The 21,644-nt window shown below is 52.8% G+C and overlaps 1 protein-coding gene across 1 annotated transcript; it reads left to right on the top strand.

The window, feature by feature from the left end:
- Positions 1-3,605: 3,605 nt before the first annotated feature.
- PTGES (prostaglandin E synthase) lies at positions 3,606-16,005 on the top strand. The gene is made up of 3 exons (XM_006044098.4): positions 3,606-3,929; positions 7,475-7,557; positions 15,370-16,005. The coding sequence occupies exons 1-3, from the start codon at positions 3,801-3,803 to the stop codon at positions 15,617-15,619; spliced, it is 462 nt and encodes a 153-aa protein (XP_006044160.2). The 5' UTR covers positions 3,606-3,800; the 3' UTR covers positions 15,620-16,005.
- The last annotated feature ends 5,639 nt before the right edge of the window (positions 16,006-21,644 follow it).

The raw sequence follows: 21,644 nt of genomic DNA, 5'->3' as shown, positions 1-21,644 counted from the left end.
TGGCCTTAGAAAACATCACTATGAGCAAAGCTAGTGGAGGTGATGGAATTCCAGTGGAGCTATTTCAAATCCTGAAAGATGAGGCTGTGAAAGTGCTGCACTCAATATGCCAGCACATTTGGAAAACTCAGCAGTGGCCACAGGACTGGAAAAGGTCAGTTTTCATTCCAATCCCAAAGAAAGGCAATGCCAAAGAATGCTCAAACTACCGCACAATTGCACTCATCTCACATGCTAGTAAAGTAATGCTCCAAGCCAGTCTTTAGCAATACATGAACCGTGAACTTCCAGATGTTCAAGCTGGTTTTAGAAAAAACGAGGAGCCAGAGATCAAATTGCCAACATCCACTGGATCATTGAAAAAGCAAGAGAGTTCCAGGAAAACATCTATTTCTGCTTTATTGCCTATGCCAAAGCCTTTGACTGTGTGGATCACAACAAACTGTGGAAAATTCTTCAAGAGATGGGAATACCAGACCACCTGACCTGCCTCTTGCGAAACCTATATGCAGGTCAGGAAGCAACAGTTAGAACTGGACATGGAACAACAGACTGGTTCCAAATAGGAAAAGGAGTATGTCAAGGCTATATATTTTCACCCTGCTTATTTAACATATATGCAGAGTACATCATGAGAAACGCTGGACTGGAAGAAGCACAAGCTGGAATCAAGACTGCTGGGAGAAATATCAATCACCTCAGCTATGCAGATGACACCACCCTTATGGCAGAAAGGGAAGAGGAAATAAAAAGCCTCTTGATGAAAATGAAAGAGGAGAGTGAAAAAGTTGGCTTAAAGCTCAATATTCAGAAAACTAAGATCATGGCATCCGGTCCCACCACTTCACGGGAAATAGATGGGGAAACAATGGAAACAGTGTCAGGCTTTATTCTGGGGGGCTCCAAAACCACTGCAGCTTGTGACTGCAGCCATGAAATTAAAAGACACTTACTCCTTGGAAGGAAAGTTATGACCAACCTAGATAGCATATTCAAAAGCAGAGACATTACTTTGCCAACAAAGGTCCATCTAGTCAAGGCTATGGTTTTTCCAGTGGTCATGTATGCATGTGAGAGTTGGACTGTGAAGAACGCTGAGCACTGAAGAATCGATGCTTTTGAACTGTGGTGTTGGAGAAGACTCTTGAGAGTCCCTTGGACAGCAAGGAGATCCAACCAGTCCATCCTAAAGGAGATCAGTCCTGGGTGTTCATTGGAAGGACTGATACTGAAGCTGAAACTCCAATACTTTGGCCACCTGATGGGAAGAGTTGACTCATTGGAAAAGACCCTGATGCTGGGAGGGATTGGGGGCAGAGGAGAAGGGGATGACAGAGGATGAGAAGGCTGGATGGCATCACTGACTCGATGGATGTGAGTCTGAGTGAACTCTGGGAGTTGGTGATGGACAGGGAGGCCTGGCATGCTGCGATTCATGGGGTCGAAAAGAGTTGGACATGACTGAGTGACTGAACTGAACTGAACTGAAAGCTTGGACTTCCCTGGTGGCTCAGACGGTAAAGTGTCAGCCTACAATGCTCAAGACCTGGGTTCAAACTCTGGGTCAGGAAGATCTCCTGGAGAAGGAAATGGCAACCCACTCCAGTATTCTTGCCTGGAGAATCCCATGGATGGAGGAGCCTGGTAGGCTACAGTCCATGGGGTCGCAAAGAGTCGGACATGACTGAGTGACTTCACTTTCACTTTCAAAGCTTGGACTCTATCAACCTTTGCCATGATTCTCTGATGAACTGTCCTCTGCTCAAGTCACTCTATGAATACTCATATACCCTCAGCTTAAAACTTCCCCAGTTATGCTGTTGGGGAGACACTGATTGCAGAAAGATACCCAGTGTTCTTACTTGCTGCAAGAAATAAATCCTTCTCCTGATCTTTGGCTTGGTATGTCTTTTGACTCAACACCCACCAAGGGGGAACCCAGTTTTAGGGTAACCAGACTGACACTGCTGTCCTTCTGGGCAGGTCCAAGGTCAGAATGGGTGCCAGAAACTAACTTTTCCATCTTCCCCACTTCCCCAGAGTCTCATGCTGGTGCTTAGGCATGTCCAACTCTTTGTGATGCAATGGACTATGTAGCCCGCCGGGCTTTTCTGTCCATGGCATTTTTCAGGCAAGAATATTGGAGTGTGTTGCCATTTCCTCCTCCAGGGATCTTCCCAATCCAGGGATCAAACCCAAGTCTGCTGTGTCTCCTGCACTGCAGACAAATTCTTCACCTGCTGAGTCATCGAGAAGCCCCCTAGCAAAGCAAGCCACATTGGTAAAACTAAAGTGATAAGATCACTGCCTTTGCCAAGGTCCCACCGCACATCTGGGGGAGGGGGCTGTGGGGAGGGGAGGACACAGCTGGGTGAGGATTTTGAAGCAAGAAATTCAAAGGGCTCACAATCTGTTGGTCATCACTGAAGAGCTGACGGATCTTTTGAGAAGTTCCTGTAATGAACAATCAAACCGTTTGCCTGGGAATTTCCTGGAAAACTAAAGTGATACTAAAAGACAGTAGAAGAGTACGCTAGTTTCCTATGGCTCCTGTGATAAATTACCTGAAATTTAGTGGCATAAAACAACACACATGTGTTATCTCCCAGTCTGGAGGCCAAAGGCTCAAAATCAATCTCGGTAGGCTACAGTTACGATATCCACAAGGCTGGTTCCTTCTAGAAGCTCCGGGGGAGAATTCTTCTCCCAGTCTTGTCCAGCTCCTAAAGGCTGCATTCTCTGGCTCATCTTCCCTTCACCTTTGAGGCTAGCAGTGGAGTATCTTCTCTCCTCTGACCTCTGCTTCTGTCTTCACAGCTTTCTCCCCTAATTCTATGGCCTCTCTTTTAGGAGGACACTTCTTTTTATTGATTTATTTTCATTTTTGGCTGTGCTGAGTCTTCACTGTTGAGCAGGCTTTTCTCGAGCTGGGGCTCCTCTCTAGTTGCAGTGTGTGGGCTTCTCTTCTTGGGGAGCACAGGCTCTGGAGCACAGGCTCAGTAGTTGTGGGGGTATGGGCTTAGTTGCTCCACAGCATGTGGGATCTTCCTGAATGAGGGATCCAACCTGTGTCTCTTGCATTGGCAGGTGGGTTCTTTATCACTGAGCCACCAGGGAAGCACAGGAGGACTCTTCTGATTTAACTGGATTCACGGAGAATCCAGGAAAATCTCCCCATTTTAGGACCTTATCTTAATCCCTGCAAAGCCCCTTGGCCATATTCTCTAACATACACACCCGCTCTGAGGATGGAGATTGGACATCATTGGGAGTGGGGAGAGGTGGGGAGGGGCACACTATTCAACAAAGTCATATTAGTGTCCTTAGGGCTGTGGTTCAAGGGTCCAGGCTGAACGTGGGAGCAGAGAGTTCGGATCTCAAGCCCACTCCCTGCCGTGACCCTCAGGGAAGCCCGGGTTAGTGAATCTACCACCCCGTGGAGGTCGGGCAGGCTCCTGGCTTTGTTGCACCCCCTGGCAGGCAGGCAGGGCCACACAACCCTCCAATTCCTAGATCGAGGAAACAGACTAGAAAGCGTTTAAGGATTTGCCCTGGAGGGGTGGGGCGGGGCTAGAGGCCCAGTAGGGACACCCCTCATCCACAAACCCCCCACGGTGACTCTGCTTCTTCCAAAACCCGAGAGCCGAAGTTGCTGCCTTTGGCTGGGAGTGAGCGGGTGCAGAGTACAGACAAGTCTCCCTGCGCTCTCCCCGCCCCTCCTTGCTCCCGGAGACGCTCGCGCCCGAGCTCTCTGCCCGCGCTCTCTTGCCCTAGCTGCCGCCGCCGCCGCCGCCACCGAGATGCTGCCCTCCGGCCTGGAGCTGATGAACGGCCGGGTGCTCCCCGCCTTCCTGCTCTGCAGCGCGCTGCTGGTCATCAAAATGTACGTGGTGGCCGTCATCACCGGCCAAGTGAGGCTGCGGAAGAAGGTAGGGGCGGCTCTCGGGGACCCCCAGTCCCGCGTGCGTGCGCTCACGTCTCCCGCAGCCGCCGGGAAGGCTGGAGTCGGGGACCTGGCCCCCGGAGTGTGCGGGAGCGGGCTGGGAGCGACCTTCCCCTCCCAGCCCTGTGGGATGGCTCCTCTGTGGCCCGCACGTCCTGGTCCCCTGGTTGTTTTGTTTTCATCCGAATTTGCACGTTCTCCTTGCGCAGGGGCCGTGCTCACCTCGGTAGCGCTCCCGTCTCAGTATTGGCGCCGCCTAAGCGAGCACTGGCCTGGTGTTTTAAGAGCGTTTTACCCGCTTGCTGTGTCCCAGGTAAGTTCTCGGCACAGCCAGATTCCCGAGTCCCACTTGAGCTTGCAGGGGGGCTCAGCCTCCCTCTGACCCGGCGGTTTCCCGCACCGGAGAGCTGATATATGGGTGGGGTGGAAACCGACCCAACAGGAGCCCCGCGAAACCTTTCAGCGGAAATTCCCGACTGGCCCCCGGCGAGGTCGCTCCCAAACCCACCGCAGCCTTCGCACGGCAGATCTCGGGCCAGGCTCCCCTGGAGTTCGAGAGGAATTTCCCCCACCGATCAGAGTCCCGGAGCCAAAACAACAATAAATATTGACGCCAAGATCTGAGCCGGTGTGGGGTGAGGCGGGGCTCGAGGAGCCACGGGGCGGGAGGGCTGGTTCCAGCCATAGCCGGCGGAAACCCTCCGGCCAAGCTCGCCAGCCATCCTGAGCGCCACGAGGGATAGCTGATTATCCACCAGGTATTTCAGAGAGGAGATGTCCCCGGCCCTGCCCCTTTGCCCAGCTCAAAGGCAAGTCGAGGCTGGATCGGACATCGTCCTGAAGGTGGACGGTGGAGAGGGGGTGGTCTTGCTCAGCCCGGAGTCTCAAGAGGTACAGACGGGACACAAAGCAGGTCAGCTTCCCAGGTGAAGAAACTCCTGGAGCAGAGAGAGACACGCTGCTCATCCTGACCTCTCCCTGCCCTGTACCCACCCCACAGGCGGGGAAAGCCTCACGGAGTCTTTCTCACAGACTAACTGGGTCCTTCTTGGAGTGAGCGTTAATCCCCATCGTGGTGGGGAGGAGGGGGCAGTATTCAACTTCTGATCCACACCAGAAACCTGGGCTCCGGCAGATGATGTTACCTGTGACGGCAGGGTTTGGATCCAGGTGCCCAGCTCCGGAGCCCACACCCTGCCATGGGGGGAATGGCATTGTCCCAGGGCCATGCTGCGCCCAGAGCTTTCTTTTCACGTGGATTAGGAAAGGAAGAGTCAAACCTGTTGGGGTGCCTTTCTGTCGGGTCAGTAGGGTGCGGCAGAAGGAAACCTCCACTCTGGGCTGTCCCTGGGTTCTCCCAACCCTGTGAATTTCCCTCTCATTCCTGCTCCCTGCATTCAGGCAGCCAGGGAGGAGCTGGGGGAAACCTCCCGTGGGGAGGTGACTCGGGGATGCTCTGGCTCCTCCACCCATTAGCCTGGGGACCGTGGGCAAGTCTGAGAGCTTGATTTCCTTACTTGTAAACTTCAGGGTAGTTATGCAGGAGAGTTCAGCACCTGGCACTGAGCAAATGCCCCCACCATTGTTAGTCTTCATTACTTATTAACAATTGGAATTAACATGACCGGACATAGGTTTCTTGGGGGGGGGGGGTGGTACATGCCAAGGCCTGCCCACCCTGCTCCCCGGTCCCTGCTGGAGGCAGTGCTTCTGCTTCCAATGCCTGCACTGCCGTGGCTCCTGGCCTGGCCAACGTGTATTCATGCTGTCTTCAGGGGTGAGCAGCCTCGTGTTCTGTGGGCACCTAGGACAGCTGCCCACTGAATGCAAAGACCCCGTGAAAGGTGTCACAGGCCCACGGACTGCGTGCAGGGCCATCAGAATCAGTGATTCTGTGACTTAAGGGCCAGCAAAGAGGAGTTCCTGTTGTGGGGGCTCCTGATCATGACAGACACTGCATTCACCTCCAGGGTGAAGAGGGCCAGACCCATCGGACAGGATGGGGAGAAAAAAAGCAAGCACTTGGGGACAGACTACGGGCTCCCCTGCTGGCTCAGATGGTAAAGAATCTGCTGGCAACGCAGGAGACCTGGGTTTGATCCCTGGGTCACGAAGATCCCCTGGAGAAGGGAATGGCAACCCACTCCAGTATTCTTGCCTGGGAAATCCCATGGACAGAGGAGCCTGGTGGGCTGCAGTCCGTGGAGCTGCAAAGTGTTGGACACGACTGAGTAACTAACATGCTGGGGACAGATCCTGGAAGCAGCAGGGCCCGTCACTGGATGAGCGATGCAGAAGGCACGCTGCAGAGATTCGAGTCTGTTGAGGGGCTGGTGGGGCGGGCTGGCTGCACACGCGCAGGCAATGGTGCAGCAGGAGCGATAGGCGTGGACTTCAACGACCTGAGTGTAACTTCGGGTCCCTGCTTTGCAGTAACAATTCCTCAAGCTCCCTCCTGGTGCCAGGCATCATGCCATGGCATCTCCATTTACCTTCCTTGCTGTTCGTGTGGTAGGTGATCTCAGTGTGATCTGGAGTTCACAGACGAGGAAGCTGAGACCCAGGGAAGTTCAGATACCTGCAGTTGGTTCCCGTGGGGCTGGGTTTCTCACTGGGGCCTGTGGAGTCTCTTTCACTGGTGTCAGTTCAAAGTCTAAATTCTTAGGATGCCTCTAGGACCCCTACAACTTGATCTCGGAACTCTGTCCCTTGCTTGTCACTGCTCCAGCCATGCTGGTTTTTTATCCTTCACACATGTTCTTCCGACCCCAGGGCCTTTGCACATGCTGTTCCTGATGCCTTAAATGCTGTTTCTATAACCTCCCATTTTCTGGTTAATGTTGCTGCATCCTTCAAGTCTCAGCTTTACTGTCACTGCCTCAGAGAAGCCTTCTCTGATTCCCAAACTTGGCCGGATCTCCCATGAACATTCTCAAAGCTAACCCTGTCTTCTTTTTCCTTACTCTGACCACCTGAATCTTTTCTGGTTCATTGGCAAATCCCTCATTACACCGTGAGCTTCCCAAGAACAGGGATAAGGGAGCCTTTTTCTCACTCTTTTCACGCTGCTATATAAAAAAATACCAAGACTGGGTGGCCTAGCAACAACAAAAGTTTATTTCTCACAGTTTTAGAGACTGGAAAGTCCAAGGTCAGGGCACCAGCAGGTTCAGTGTCTGGTGAGGGCCCACTTACTGGTTCATAAATGGTGGTCTTTTCGCTGTGTCCTCATACTGCAAAGGGCTAAGGGAGCTCTCTGGAGTCTCTTTTATGAATGTTGATCTCATTCAAGAGAGCTCCACCCTCGTGACCTCATCACCTCCCAAAGGCCCCACCTCCCAACACCATCACACCGGGAGTTAGGTTTTAACACGGGAAATCTGCAGCGACACGAGCATTTAGTTCATAGCAGCCTTGTTCATGATGAGTCGCCAGCGCTCATGGACCCTGCTGAATGGACTGCATCGCCACAGACCTAGTCCACTGGGCTGTCCATCTCATGAACAGTAATTCTCAGCTGATGTATTCCAGGCTTTTGCCAACCCTGAGGACGCTCAGAGACACGGAGGCCTCCAGTATTGCCGGAACGACCCAGATGTGGAACGCTGCCTCAGGCAAGTACCCTTGGCCCTTGGCCAGATCACAGCCTGCCCTTTCAGACCCTCTTCTGAACATGGGGTGCTTGGAGGATACCCAGGGGCCAAGATCTTCTGCCTTCTGAATCCTCTTAAACAGTTTTCATTTATTCATTGATTTCATTTCTAGTTAAGTATTAGTTAAGAAAAGAAAAGTTAGGGAAAGAATTGTAGTATGTCCTCATGGCTCAGGATGACAGAGTTAGAAAAGGTTATTCAGTGCGAATTCATTCAGGCTGTCTGTAACCTCTGACCTGAAGAATCTGCTCTCCAGGGACTCATGGTGTTACCTGTGTCTTATGCATCTTCTTGGAGAAACTTCTCCTGCATTTACAACACACATGCTGTGCTTTTTCCTCTGTATCCCCAAAGGATCACCCTTTACCCATTGATTTATACGGTGGGTTTTTTTTAATGTAACAACAGAAATTGTTTCATATCAGCCTATATAGGGGCCTTGTTCATTACATCGGTGCCATAGTATTTATGCCATTTCTCTGTTGAATGGATGGTCCGTAGTCGATCCAACCTCTTCCCCTCTGATGGCATTTAGGCTAAGTCTTTCTCTGTTATGAACAGAGCGCATCCAAACTTCTTTCCTTTGCCTTCGTGTGTACATGTGAACAAACCTGCAGGATGCAATCAAATGGTAAGAAATACTGTCTAATGGTACCTAAGTCCACTCCCACCACTCGTGTGTGACATGTGTCTCTATGCTCCTGCCAACTCAGTGGATCCATCTTTGGCTGGATCCCTGTCAACATGACGGGTGAAAATGTATGTCCCCTTTCACTTTTACGTTGCGTTTTTTTCTCCCTGCCTTTCTTTTTTGGCTGCGCTGGGTCTTTGTTGCTGCACGTGGGCTTTCTCTAGTTGTGGCTAACCACAGGACCACCAGGGAAGCCCCTTTACTTTGCATTTCCTAGTGAAGTTGAGCATCTTTTCGTAGGCTTAACTTTCCCCAGTCAATCCAAAAGTTTTTTCTTATAGAGATCAGAACTATTCATTGTAGTTTGGGAATATTGAAAATGTGTAGAGGATAAGGGGGAAAACCACTCACAATTCCAGTCACTGTTGACATGTTCTTCTATCTCCTCTTTGCCATCTGTCTAAGTAGTTTCCATAGCATACGGTATGCACAGTACACCTAATTTGGGGTTCTGCGTTTTTTTCAGATAACGTTACTTCATGAACACTTTCCATGTCAGTAAATACTACTCAAAAAGTGATTCTTAAAAAAGAGCTGTGTAGGGAGTTCCCTGGTGGTCTAATGGTTAGGACTTAGTGGTTTCACTGCTGTGGGCTGGGTTCAATTCCTGGTCAGGGAGCTGAGATTCCACCAGCCTCATGGTGCGTCCAAGAAAAGAAAGGGGCTGTGTAAAATTCCATCAGGTGTTAATTTCACATCGCTGGTCTCAGTGGGTATTTTGGCAGTTTCCTCTGCTGTTTTACACCAACAGGCTGGAGAACCAGGAGGAGGCCCTCCCCAGGGATGGGGATTGTCAGTGGAGTGGAATGGGGATGGGAAGGATGGGCAGCTTAGACAGGAGGGAGACGGGGACAAACCCTCACATGGTTCTTATCATGTTCCCATGAGTCACAGGCAGAAATGGGTGGGACAAACCAGTAAAAATAGTAGAGATTCTCTTACTGAAAGAAAGTCAGTGGGGTTTTTCCTTACATTTTTCTTGGCCATTGAAAATGACACGTGTACTTGCTTTTTTTTAAAGTTACAGAAATGCATAATATAGAAAGTGAGATTCATTGCTATTTCACCCTTTCTAATGTAACTATGGGCTTCCCTGGTGGCTCAGTGGTAAAGAATCCACCTGCAATGCAGGAGACACGAGTTCAGTCCCTGGGCTGGGAAGATCCCCTGGAGAAGGAAATGGCAACCCACTCCAGTACTCTTGCCTGGAAAATCCCATGGACTGAGGACCCTGGAGGGGCTACAGTCCATTGGGTCGCAGAAGAGTTGGATAAAAGAGTTGGATACAACTTAGCAACAACAACAACGTAACTATAGGATACAGTCCTTCATATGAGTTCCATCCATCTGTCCGTCCATCTGTTTGTTCATTCCACATTTAATGAGCACTTCCTAAGCGTTGGGGGCTTCCCTGGTAGCTCAGCTGGTAAAGAATCTGCCCACAATTTGGGAGACGTGAGTTCGAACTCTGGGTTGGGAAGACCCCCTGGAGAAGGGAAAGGCTACCCACTCCAGTATTCTGGCCTGGAGAATTCCATGGGCTGTATAGTCCATGGGGTCACAATGAGTCAGACACGACTGAGCGACTTTCACTTCACTTCCTAAGTGTTACGTACTGTGCTAAGCACTAGTTGTACTTCGGTGAACAAAAGCCTGACCCATCACGATAATCCATATGTGACCCTCACGCCACCTGGTTATGGGGGAGGGAGTGATTAGTAGCAGGGACAGCAGGCTGCCAAGACTGTGTATACCCCGAGCCAGCTCAGAACATCCACCCAGAGGAGTGTTTGTCTTCTCCCAGGGTGTGAGAGCTCTGCGTAGCCAAGCTTACTTGTGGCACAGGAGTAGTTACACAGGTTCCAGAGTGCTTTATTTCTACTGGCTGTAACCATGCCAGGGAGAGACCACACACCTGCCTGGTGCCAAGACACCGCCAACCCCCCACCCCCACACACACAATTTAATTTTTCTTTCTAAACAAAAGGACCCATTATCTACAGTTGTTGTTTAGTCACTAAGTCATGTCTGACTGTAGCCCACCAGGCTCCTCCGTCCATGGGATTTTCCAGGCAAGAATACTGGAGTAGGTTGCCATTTCCTTCTCCAGGGGATCTTCCTGGCCCAGGGAACAAACTCGTGTCTCCTGCATTGCAGGTGGATTCTTTACCACTTGAGCTACCAGAGAAGCCCCTATTGTCTACTGTACGAATGCTCAAATGGCTGAAAGTCAGCTCAGCACTTTTTGAGCACCTCTTATCTAATAATGCTTTTTATAATTCTGTGAGTGTTTATTGAGGACCTTCCATGGACTGGTATTTACTGAGACTTACTATGCCAGACCTGGGGGCTCCTGGGCCCCCAGGGCTCCTCCTCCTGACTTCACAAAACATCATGAAACCTCAAGGGTACAGAGAACCACACATCCTGCCATCTGCTACCAGAGAACTGGCTGGAACCTGATGGGAGATGCCCTGGAAGCAAACGTGAGTTAAATATTAGACCAGGGCTTTTAGTGCAGCCAGGGCCACCTTCTACACAAACAGGAAAACACTTAGGCCCTTGTTCTTAGAGCACAGATCTGCCTTGTGGATGAATGTAGGCTGGAGCCCAAACGTGAACCCCACTCTGGGGGAAGTCGGAAAACAGATTTCAAGGAAAGTTTTGAAACCCAGGCTCATCCTTTTAGTGATTCCCTATTAAGTTTCTCCAGTTTTCCTGGTAGCTGAGCTGGTAAAGAATCCACCTGCAATCCAGGAGAGTCCAGTTCGTTTCCTGGGTTGGGAAGCTCCCCCTGGAGAAGGGATAGACTACCCACTCCAGTATTCTTGAGCTTCCCTAGTGGCTCAGATAGTAGAGAATCTGCCTGCAATGCAGGAGACCGGGGTTCGATCCCTGGGTCAGGAAGATCCCCTGGAGAAGGGATAGGCTACCCACTCCAGTATTCTTGGGCTTCCCTGGTGGCTCAGATGGTAAAGAATCCACCTGCAATGTGGGAGACCTGGGTTGGATCCCTGGGTTGGGAAGATCCCCTGGAGGAGGGCATGGCAACCCACTCCAGTATTCATGCCTAGAGCATCCCATGAACAGAGGAGCCTGGCAGGCTACAGTCCATGGGGTCGAAAAAAGTTGGATATGACTGAAAGACTAACACTTTCACTTTTCATTGAAGTCTGGCAATGTGTCTTTTGACCAAATTCTGAGTTTATGTGAATGCAACTGCTGTGGGTGGGTAGGGCAGGGGGCTCTCTAAGTGGTTTCGAGAAAACAAGACAATAAGCACCTGACCCAAACTTTGGGATAGTTCTGATTATCTGGAGTGTATAGACGTCATCTGAGTGAACTGGTTTGTCAGGAGATTGGGTCCCGACATCTCTGCATTAGAAGTCCCTTAAGACACCACCCAGCACATTATTTGTGGATGGTGGACAGAGGCCCAGAGACAGAGAGACTTGGCCAAGGCCAGGTGTCTAATGAGCACCCAGCGAGCTGCAGGCCTCGCACACTTCCTCCCCCCACCCCCGTGCCATAAAAGGTTTTTTATTAATTTGGTCTGCCCGTCTGAGGGCGATTGGGAGTCTGGCAAAACCAAGAGGGGAACAGGGCTGGCGATGGTGATGATGACAAAGAGGGAGACAGCTAAATCAGGGCAAAGCTACTCCGTGCCAGGGGGCCTCCCTGGTGGCTCAGTGGTAAAGAATCCCCCTGCCAATGCAGGAGACACAGGTTGGATCTCTGGATCGGGAAGATCCCCTGGAGAAGGACATGGCAATCCATTCCAGGATTCTCTCCTGGGAAATCCCATGGACAGAGGAGCGTGGCGGGCTACAGTCCACGGGGTAACAAAAGAGTTGAACATGCCTGAGTGACTGAACAGCAACAAGCTCAGTGCCAGGCAGGGTTCTAAGCACTTAATAGGGACCAACTCAGTCCACTTCGCAGTAACCTTCCAAGGGCGGAACTAGTAGCTATAGAGGAGGAAGCTGGTCTGCCAAGGCCACATCGCTCGTGATGGATAAGCTGCCATTGAGCCCAGGCCGTCAGATATGGGCTCTGCCCTCCTTGCAAGGATGCAGTTTAACTCTATTTTATATCTCCTTTAAAACTAAGCAGTCTTTACCTTGTATCAAACCTGACTTCCAAGAAATCATCTGTGTGGATAGAGAGCGGGCCTGACATAAAAGGAGAGAGCTGGCTGGCTGGCTGCCAGCTGCCGTCCCTGCCCAGGAGGGGCGGGGCAGGGCGGAGAGGGGGATGGGCCCTCTCCCCACCCTGTCACCTGATGCAGTAAAGTGCAGCTTGTGTTTCGATGTCTGGTGAGGGGAAGGGGCCGGCCTGATGCTGCAGGAGGCCATGCAAGTCCAAAGCAGGAAACTGCTTTGAGCGACCTTCACCTTAAAAAAAGTGGTTGTTATTGGAATGACACGTTTTTGCCCAAGCATCTGTCTGGTACGTGACTCTCTCCATGTCTCTCTGCTCAGATCCTGAGGTGGGAGGAGGGCGTGAGTTACCTTGCCTCATCCAGCTGATTTCCCCACGTCTCCTCCATCCTTACCACTTGTGGCTTCGCCAGGGCCCTGCTGTGGTATTCATTGTACCAGAGGGAGGAGGATGGGAGGCTGGGGACCCCAGGGGCTGAAGGTCAGAGCTGAGGGGCTTTATCAGCTCCCAGATGCCTCTGCTCCCTCGAAGGTGACCCCCTGAATCCTCTAGTCCCAAATGCGGGGGCCAAGAGGTGGGGCCGCTCCTCCCATCCTTATGCCTCCTCCCCACCCTGTGTCCCCTGATTTTGTTTTCTCACCTGTGCTTGGGGTTTGGCCAAGGATCCTCTCAACAGCTTTCTGAGAAGTGACTCACTCTTAAAGTGTAAATACCTCTTTTAAGGAGAAGTGTCTGAATGAATGGGTATCATATGCTAGTTATGCGTTTCCTGAAACTTTCCCAGAAACGTCCAGGATGACAAAAATACTCCCGGCTGGCACCATCTCGTGAGTCACCTGTGAGAGGCAGACCATATTCTGGGACATACAGGCTTCACATGAAATAGGTTCTCCGAGGTGTGCATGGGGAGGTTGTTGCTGCACAGCTCTTTCTCCATAGCATGGGATGATTTTAGAGCCGCAGTTGCTGCCTCTTCCCAGATAACATAAGGGACTTGCTCGATTGATTAAGGAACTGGAGTGGCCCCCATCCTCAGTTTCCCTCCCACTTTGTCCCTGAAGCCAAGACCCAGCCAGCTTCTTTCACGTGGATGTCCAGCAGTATTTCCCCCAGCTGGTGAGACCGGCCCTGCTATAGACTTGTGTTCCCTGGGGCTGGGTTCCAAGGTCGGGCTCTGTGAGATAAGGAGAAGGAAGACTCTTGTTTGGTCCAGGATATGGGGACAGAGACTCCAACTGCTGTGTCCCAAGTTTGACCTAAGAAAGATCCAGGCCCTGATGGGTTTATGGGAGCTTTTGTACATCCAGATTGAATTCCAGACCCTTTACCCTGCTTCTTGAGGGCTTTCTCCCCCGCTTATCTTGATCCTGCCTCACTCCCTCTTATGACCACATTCCAGACACGTGTGGAATGCTCACTTACTAAGCCTTGAACACACTCTGACCATTCCCACCTCAGGGCCTTTGCACATGTCCATCCTTCTCCCAGGAGAGTTCATTCCTGCACAGATGGCCCCTCATTTTTCAGGCTTTACCAAAATGTCTCTTTCCCTGACCACACCCACCCTAATGGGTGCAGAGACCCCTGTAGCCCTGGGTTGCGGAGTGCTCCTCTTCCCCACCCTGCCCAATTCCGAGCATCCACATACCATGGCCCTTGGCTGAGACTCTCCTTGCAAGAGTGGGATGGAAGAGCAGGACCACAGCAGGTCCCCACTTAGGGGCTGTTGGGCTGGGCCTGGCTTGCTGGTGCAACCTTGGTGAAACCTTCCCGCTGAAAGGCTTGAAGAAGGGGCTTCGCTTCCAGCAGCATCTCCATGCCTCACACATGTGGCCTTTCCTCAGGGGGAGGTCATGGCTCGGGCACTGTGTTCCTGTTTATCTGCGCCTCCAACATGCCATCTCTGGCTTCGGTCTCTTGCTCAGTCTCTAATTTATGGGACTCGACCTCCCTCCGCAGAGGAAGCTGCCCATTAGCAGGAGTCATGGAAAATGTAAACCAACTCTTAGCAGAAGAGGATGAGTTTTCTTTGTTGGTCATTTTTTTGGCCGGGTTATACACAGCCACCCCCACGCTCACTCCCATCACCATGCATACACACACTTGATCATTTTAAAGAAAGAAGCAGGGTAGCACAGAGGAAACAGCATCACTACTGCCCAGCGATTGGCTGGCTCCGTGAGTGGAAGTTGTTACTGTTATTCCTGAATCCCTGAGAGGAGGAAGGGGTTTGCTTAGATTTAGGGGCAGAAGAAGACAGAGCCAGGCGTGGATGTCAGACGTGTGCTCTTAGCCCGTCCTACTGGGGAGGGTCCAGGAACCTGCATTCAGAAGGAAGCGGCCTCAGAAAAGCCCTGCCTTGGGGAGGTACCCAGCATGGGCTGGGGAGTTCCCTGGTAGTCTAGGGGTTAGGATTCAGCACTTTCACCACTGTGTCCTGGGTTCAATTCCTGGTCAGGGAACTGAGATCCCATAAGCCACGTGGTACAGCCAAAATTGAAAAAAAAAAAAAAAATCAAGGGCTGGAGGCAGACCTAGGCCCTGCCCCAGCTTTCACGCAACCCCACTGAGCCCCACTTTTCCCTGCTGGTGTCCAAGGCCAGAGGGGAGGATGGGGGAGACCATGGCAGGTGCTGGGTCCTGGCGGGCCCTGGGGCTTGGTAGCAGAACCCAAGTGGCAGCCCTTCGTGGCTCCCAGGCCATTAACAGGGCTTCGCTTCCTGAGCTGCTCGCAGGCACCAGCTTGGAGTCACGGTCCCCCTCTGCCTCTGGGTTACCTCCTTGCCCGGCCGCGATGGACGTCAGTCTGGTATGCCAGAGATGAACCCCAGGGGCGCAGGGCCTTTGGGGGCAGAGGGTCCCAGCACCCAGGATATTCTCAAAGCTTACACCTGGCTGACTGCACCCCTTTGCCTTCTCAGAGCCCACCGGAACGACATGGAGACCATCTACCCCTTCCTGTTCCTGGGCTTTGTCTACTCCTTCCTCGGACCGAACCCCTTCGTCGCCCGGATGCACTTCCTGGTCTTCTTCCTGGGCCGTATGGTACACACCGTGGCATACCTGGGGAAACTGCGGGCACCCACCCGCTCCCTAGCCTATACCCTGGCCCAGCTCCCCTGCGCCTCCATGGCCCTGCAGATTGTCTGGGAGGCAGCCCGCCACCTGTGACCAGCCGTGGACGCCACCTCGGCCGCCAGACTGCTGGCCACGAGCCACCGGGGCTGAACCTGGGGAACCGATGGCCCTTTGAGATTGTGACAGGCCCTGGGGCCGGGTTTCCTGGCGACTGGCTGAGCACGTGATCTTGGGCCCAGGGGGCCTGTGTGTGTTTCTCTGTGTGTCCCCTGGATTCCTGGGTGAAGAGGCTGATTTGGAACTGTTTAGAGACAGACCGTCACGATTGATAGAAAATTCTTCCACTGTAAAAAAACTCCCTCCCTCCCTGCCTCCTCCTCCCCAATGCTGGGAAAAGCAAACAGAGACTCAGTTCAGGTTTCGGAACCTAACGACCTTGTGAATCCAGGGATGTAATAAATGAGGACTTCTCACCTCCACCGCAGAGATTCTGGTTCAGTTGGTCGAGAGGGGAGCCTGGGCATCTGCATTTTTGGAAAGCTCCCTTGAGAGTCCCAGCGATGGCGGGGTCTGGGCACCATTGCCAGTTCTCTCTCCAGGAGGGCCCAGGACAGGCAGGGTGTGAATTTCCCTCAGGATGGGAGTTGAGTGGTTGGGGGTGGGGTTGTGTGCCTTCGTGCCCCGCTGACACTTCCCTGTGTTCCGGCCACATTCCTTGGCTGTACGTTTCTCTCCTTGGCATAGGTGCTGATTGGGAGGGCCCACCAGGAAGGCTGGCCTTCTCTTCCTGAGGCTTTAGTTGCTCCAAAGCACTGTCAATCAAGAATGATCGGCTTTGAAGGACCAACCGCTAGAAGACATGTTCTGGCTCCTTCCGTATTTGTGAGGTTTGAAAACCACTGATGTGCCCCTGGACTCTTGGTCTAAGACTGTGTGGGTTCAGTCATTGATGAAGTGTCTGACCAGCTCAGCTCCTTGGCTGCTGCTTCCTGGCCATCCACTGCTGTCCGGGCTGGCCAAGGATCTGGCTCCCTGGACACATTTGTGGGTTTGTGTCTGGGGCAAAACATAAACACGCCCAGACTAGGGCGTTACACCACGCAGAATGCAAGCAGACTCCTGGGAGACACCCTCTCCACCTCCTGCCACGGGCAAGGAGGAGGGTCACTCAGCCAGCATTTTGGCAGAGGAGGAAACCAAAGCTCAGAGTGGACTCCCTGCAGTGTGAGATCAGCTCTGAATCCAACTTGTGTCTGGCTCCCAAATCGGCTCTAACCATCGCACCCTCCAGCCTCACTTTCCACAACCACCCCCACCCCCACTCCCAGCACTGCTCCTTTCTTTTAGGATCTGGGGACGCCCCCTCTCACCACCCTGCAGCCCCTGAACTTCTGCCCCGGAGGCTTGCCTAGTAGGGTGCGGGAGGGAGGCGGGCCTCCCTGGGGATCCCAGGCCTCACAAGAATTCTGAGTTAGACCCGCTTCCGGCCGCGCAGGGAGCTGCCAGTGGGTAACACTGTCCCCTGGTGGTGAGATGAGCCTCTGTTCAGGAAAAGGGAAAAAGTGAAAGTCGCTCCGTGGAGTCCAACTCTTGCGACCCCATGGACTATACAGTCCATGGAATTCTCTAGGCCAGAATACTGGAGTGGGTAGCCTATCCCTTCTCCAGCGGATCTTCCCGACCCAGGAATCGAACCGGGGTCTCCTGCATCGCAGGCGGATTCTTTACCAACTGAGCTATCAGGGAAGCCCCCAAATATTTATATTATTATTATCATCAGCTGCGTGGAGTCTTCGTTAAAGTGCATGGGCTTAGTTGTACCACGGCATGTGGGATCTTAGGTCCCCGACCAGGGATCAAACCTGCGTCCCCTGCATTGAAAGCATGGAATCTGAATCACTGGACCGTCCCTTCAAGGGCTGCCACTGTGCACCTGGAAACAGGAAGGCACGGTCCCATATGCAGTGCCTGCTGTCTGCTAAGCAGGGGCTGGGAGTGGTGTTCACAACTTTTTTCCCACTTGAAGCTTAAATGCATCCCAGGAGGGAGGTATTTCTGCTTTTTGATGAGGAAAGCCTCTGAAAGGAACCGTGACTTGTCCAGCATCCCTGAGCTGGGCTAGAACAGAGGCGTGGACCCGGTGTGTGTGCTTGTATTGTAATATTTTCCCTTCTGGGGAAAGGGGCTGAGAAGGCAAAGTGCCCAGATGAGACCCGAGGGAGGAGGGCATCCGACACTCACGAGGAACACATGACCCTGGAAATAGGTGAGGAGGGCTGCCCCTCGGAGCTGCGGGGGCTGCAGCCCCTCGTGGCCTGGCCCCTCGGTCGCTGAGCTGCGACAGTGGGGCTGAGGGGACAGCAGGACGTCAGACAGGGATAACTCCAAGCGCTCAGTGCCCTAGTGGGGGGTGGGCAGTGGGAGCCCCAGGAGGGCCTCTAATCCCTGCTGGGGAGGGGCTTCCTGGAGGAGGTGGCAACTCACCTGTGATGGGGGTAAGTCAGGCTGGGGTGTTTTTTTGGTGGGGGGGGAGGGGTTGTCCAATCAGGCTGAGGAAATTGAGATACAAAGACAAGCAGAGCTCAGCCCCCTGAGGTCAATGTCTGGGAAGTGGAGGGGAGGCGTGGGAGGGAGGGTGGGAGGGAAGGGAGGGGAGGAGCTGTGGATGAGGAGGGGAAGGAGGTTAAAGGCGTGAGCGGCAGCGGGGCTCCTTCGAAGCTTTTGAGCCTTGATGTGGGGTTCGGGGCCAAGCTGGGGACAGGCCGGCGTGGGCTTGGGGATCTGGGTTTGTGTCCTAAGAGGGTCTCGGAGAAGGCGTGTGGAGCGAGAGGGCAGTGAAGTGAGGTTGACAGCTGGGCAGTGGCCCTTGGTCCCCAGCTGGCACAAATGGTGCCCGACCGCCCCTCCAGGAGCTGGGGTGGGGTGACCAGGAGAGAGGCGCATGCAGCCCAGCAGCATGGAGGGGCCGCCCCAGGGTGCTGTCCAGGGGCAGCTGGCAGGAGCCAGGTAATTTTTCCAGAACAGACCCAACCCTCCAGGACTGTGGAAGGGCCACGGGCAACCCCCTGGCAGCAGCTGCCCCTGTGCCCGCACACCCAAGCGCACGAAAGCCTGTGTCCGTCTCCTGGGCAGCAGCGGGTGAGACAGGTGAAGCAGGTGGGGGTCTGCTGACCAGTGCTCAGCCCCACCCCGACCCGGCCCCAGGCCATCTGGGCACCAGCGCCAGTTGCCCTCAGGCCCCAGCCTGAGTTCCTCTGACTTCCCTCTCACCCTCCCGTACTCCACCACATGTGAGACCCCCACCTTCCTCCTGACCCTGGGAGGGGTGGGGGCTGGTGGAGCAAAGCAGAAGCCATGCGGAGTGTGGGGCTGTGTGGAGCCTGGGGGCTCTGGAACTGCGGCCCAGGGTGCAGGCAAGGACTTTAGGGCACAGTCCGCGCCTGGAGACACAGGGCTGCCCCTGGTTGGGGCTTGGTGTCTGGGGGGGAATCCTCTCCTCGGCTCTGAGTCAGGTGAAGGCCCCAAGCAGGGCCGGGATGTCACACAGACCCCAGGATCACAGGGCCCTTGGGCTGTGAGTTGAGGCTGTCACCTCAAAATATTGCCAATATGGTTTAATGCGGCAGAACCTTCCCCCGCCCCCCGTCCCAGGACACACCCATTCTGAGAAAGCCCACGCCAGGTGAGGGCTGGTGGGCCCCAACTGGACTCCCCAGTCTTCTAGGAGGCCCCTTGCGGGAACCGCTGGGGCTCCCTCATTTAATGGATTTCGTGGCTCTAGCCTTCAAGAGTATGTGGTATTTGATACGTGGTACTCTAGTCAAGGCTATGGTTTTTCCAGAGGTCATGTATGGATGTGAGAGTTGGACTGTGAAGAAAGCTGAGCGCCAAAGAATTGATGCTTCTGAACTGTGGTGTTGGAGAAGACTCTTGAGAGTCTCTTGGACTGCAAGGAGATCCAACCAGTCCATTCTGAAGGAGATAAGCCCTGGGTGTTCATTGGAAGGACTGATGCTAAAGGTGAAACTCCAGAACTTTGGCCACCTCGTGCGAAGAGTTGACTCATTGGAAAAGACCCTGATGCTGGGAGGGATTGGGGGCAAGAGGAGAAGGGGACGACAGAGGATGAGATGGCTGGATGGTATCACTGACTCGATGGACGTGAGTCTGAGTGAACTCCGGGAGTTGGTGATGGACAGGGAGGCCTGGGGTGCTGCGATTCATGGGGTTGCAAAGAGTTGGACATGACTGAGCGACTGAACTGAACTGAACCCTGGTATGTGAGGGACTTGGAGGAACAGGCCAGGATGAGAGGACAAAGGGGCTGGTTTTCAGCCCTGGAGGCAGGAACAGACCCTGGGGTCCCCCTTGGAAGGTGGAACCCAATCCCCACAGCATTAAGGGCTCCCGGGACTTCTGTGCGTGTCCCAGGAGGCCACTGGCTTCTGGGGCCAGAAGCTTGTGTGTGCCTCTGATGGCTTCTTCCCACTCAGAGGGGGCTGGCAAGCCCCTGCAGCATCTTCCTCCTTCCTTGTCCACCTCTCCCTCTAGAATGTGCACTTTGGGGGAACAGAAATTTGGATCTGTGTCGTTCCCTGTGCACCTGTGTCCCCAGTTCTTGTAAGAGCACCTGGCTTCTAGGGCGTGTCTATTAATGAATGATGTGTAAAATGAATGTGTGTGTGTGTGTGTGTGTGTGTGTACACATAGTATAGACATAGGGATTCAGAACTGGCTTTATCCCGGATGGAATTCCACAACAGAAACATGTGGATTGAGGGTGTTTGGCACAGGAGAGATGTCATCGATGTGCCACAGATGTGATGACATCTGTGCTCAGGGGCTCAAAACCTGACCCTTTGGTCATCGTTTGAGATTTTCCTTAATAATACATCTGTACTTCCTCCCAGGGCTTTTGATGGTCCATACCATGAATTTTAACAGCTCCCTGGCCTTCCATCATCCCCGATACCCTCATCATTTATTTATCTGCCCTTATTGTTGGATAATTGATTTTCTAAGCTGCATCAGCATAAGCAATGCTTTCGTGGGCACCTTCGAACATAAATCTCTGGGCCAATCTATTGTTTTCAGGTATGTCACTAGAAGTAAAATTACTGGGCCAAAAGGCATGCCTGTTTTTAAGGCGTGTATATATTGCTCTCCAAAAAGATGGTTCCAATTTGAATAGGGTTCTAAAAAGAGTTTTGTCAATTTTTAGTACCCAAGTAGGGAAATGCACAAGTGTGCATAGAGACCACCCACAATCCACCTCCCTGAGAAAACAACGGTTCACGCTATGACTTTCCAGATTTTTAAACTATGCTTATTAAATAAACATACAAACTGTATGTAAAATATGTAATATGCATATATTTTATGCATATTAAACACATAATATTTATACTTTATATATTACCTCCCTTCCCCGGAGGTCGTGCTGCGGCCACCCAAGAGACAGTGGTTGCTCTTCTTGATCTCTGTGCCAAGAAGATGTTGAGTAGCTTCATTTTTTTAAAGTTTGAATTATGAAAATAATAAAGCTGTCCTTTCCATTTTCTGAATATAAAATTACAACATTGGATTATTCTGTTTCATACTACACACATCTCCCCAGACATGCGGATGGGCCTGCCGTCTAGAATTTAACTTGCTTTTTTTTAAAAAAAATTATTTATTTTTGGCTGTGCTGGGTCTTCATTGCTGGGTGGACTTTTCTCTAGTTGTGGCAAGCGAGAGTCACTCTCTAGTTGGAGTGAATGGGCTTCTCGTTGCGGTGGCTCCTCTTGTTGTGCAGCCCCGAATCTAGGGCACTCGGGCTCAGCCGTTGTGGGTCCCCCGGCTCTGGAGCACAGTCTCAGCAGTTGTGGTCCCCCGGCTCTGGAACACAGGCTCAGCAGTTGTGGTCCCCCGGCTCTGGAGCACAGGCTTGGCAGTTGTGGTCCCCCGGCTCTGGAGCACAGGCTCAGCAGTTGTGGGTCCCCCGGCTCTGGAGCACAGGCTCGGTAGTTGTGGTCCCCCCGGCTCTGGAGCACAGGCTCGGTAGTTGTGGGTCCCCCGGCTCTGGAGCACAGGCTCGGTAGTTGTGGGTCCCCCGGCTCTGGAGCACAGGCTCGGT

Source organism: Bubalus bubalis, chromosome 12, assembly GCF_019923935.1.
Source record: "Bubalus bubalis isolate 160015118507 breed Murrah chromosome 12, NDDB_SH_1, whole genome shotgun sequence".
Taxonomy (NCBI): domain Eukaryota; kingdom Metazoa; phylum Chordata; class Mammalia; order Artiodactyla; family Bovidae; genus Bubalus; species Bubalus bubalis.
The sequence above is the reverse complement of the archived record's forward strand: the minus strand, read 5'-3'. Positions and strand labels throughout refer to the sequence as shown.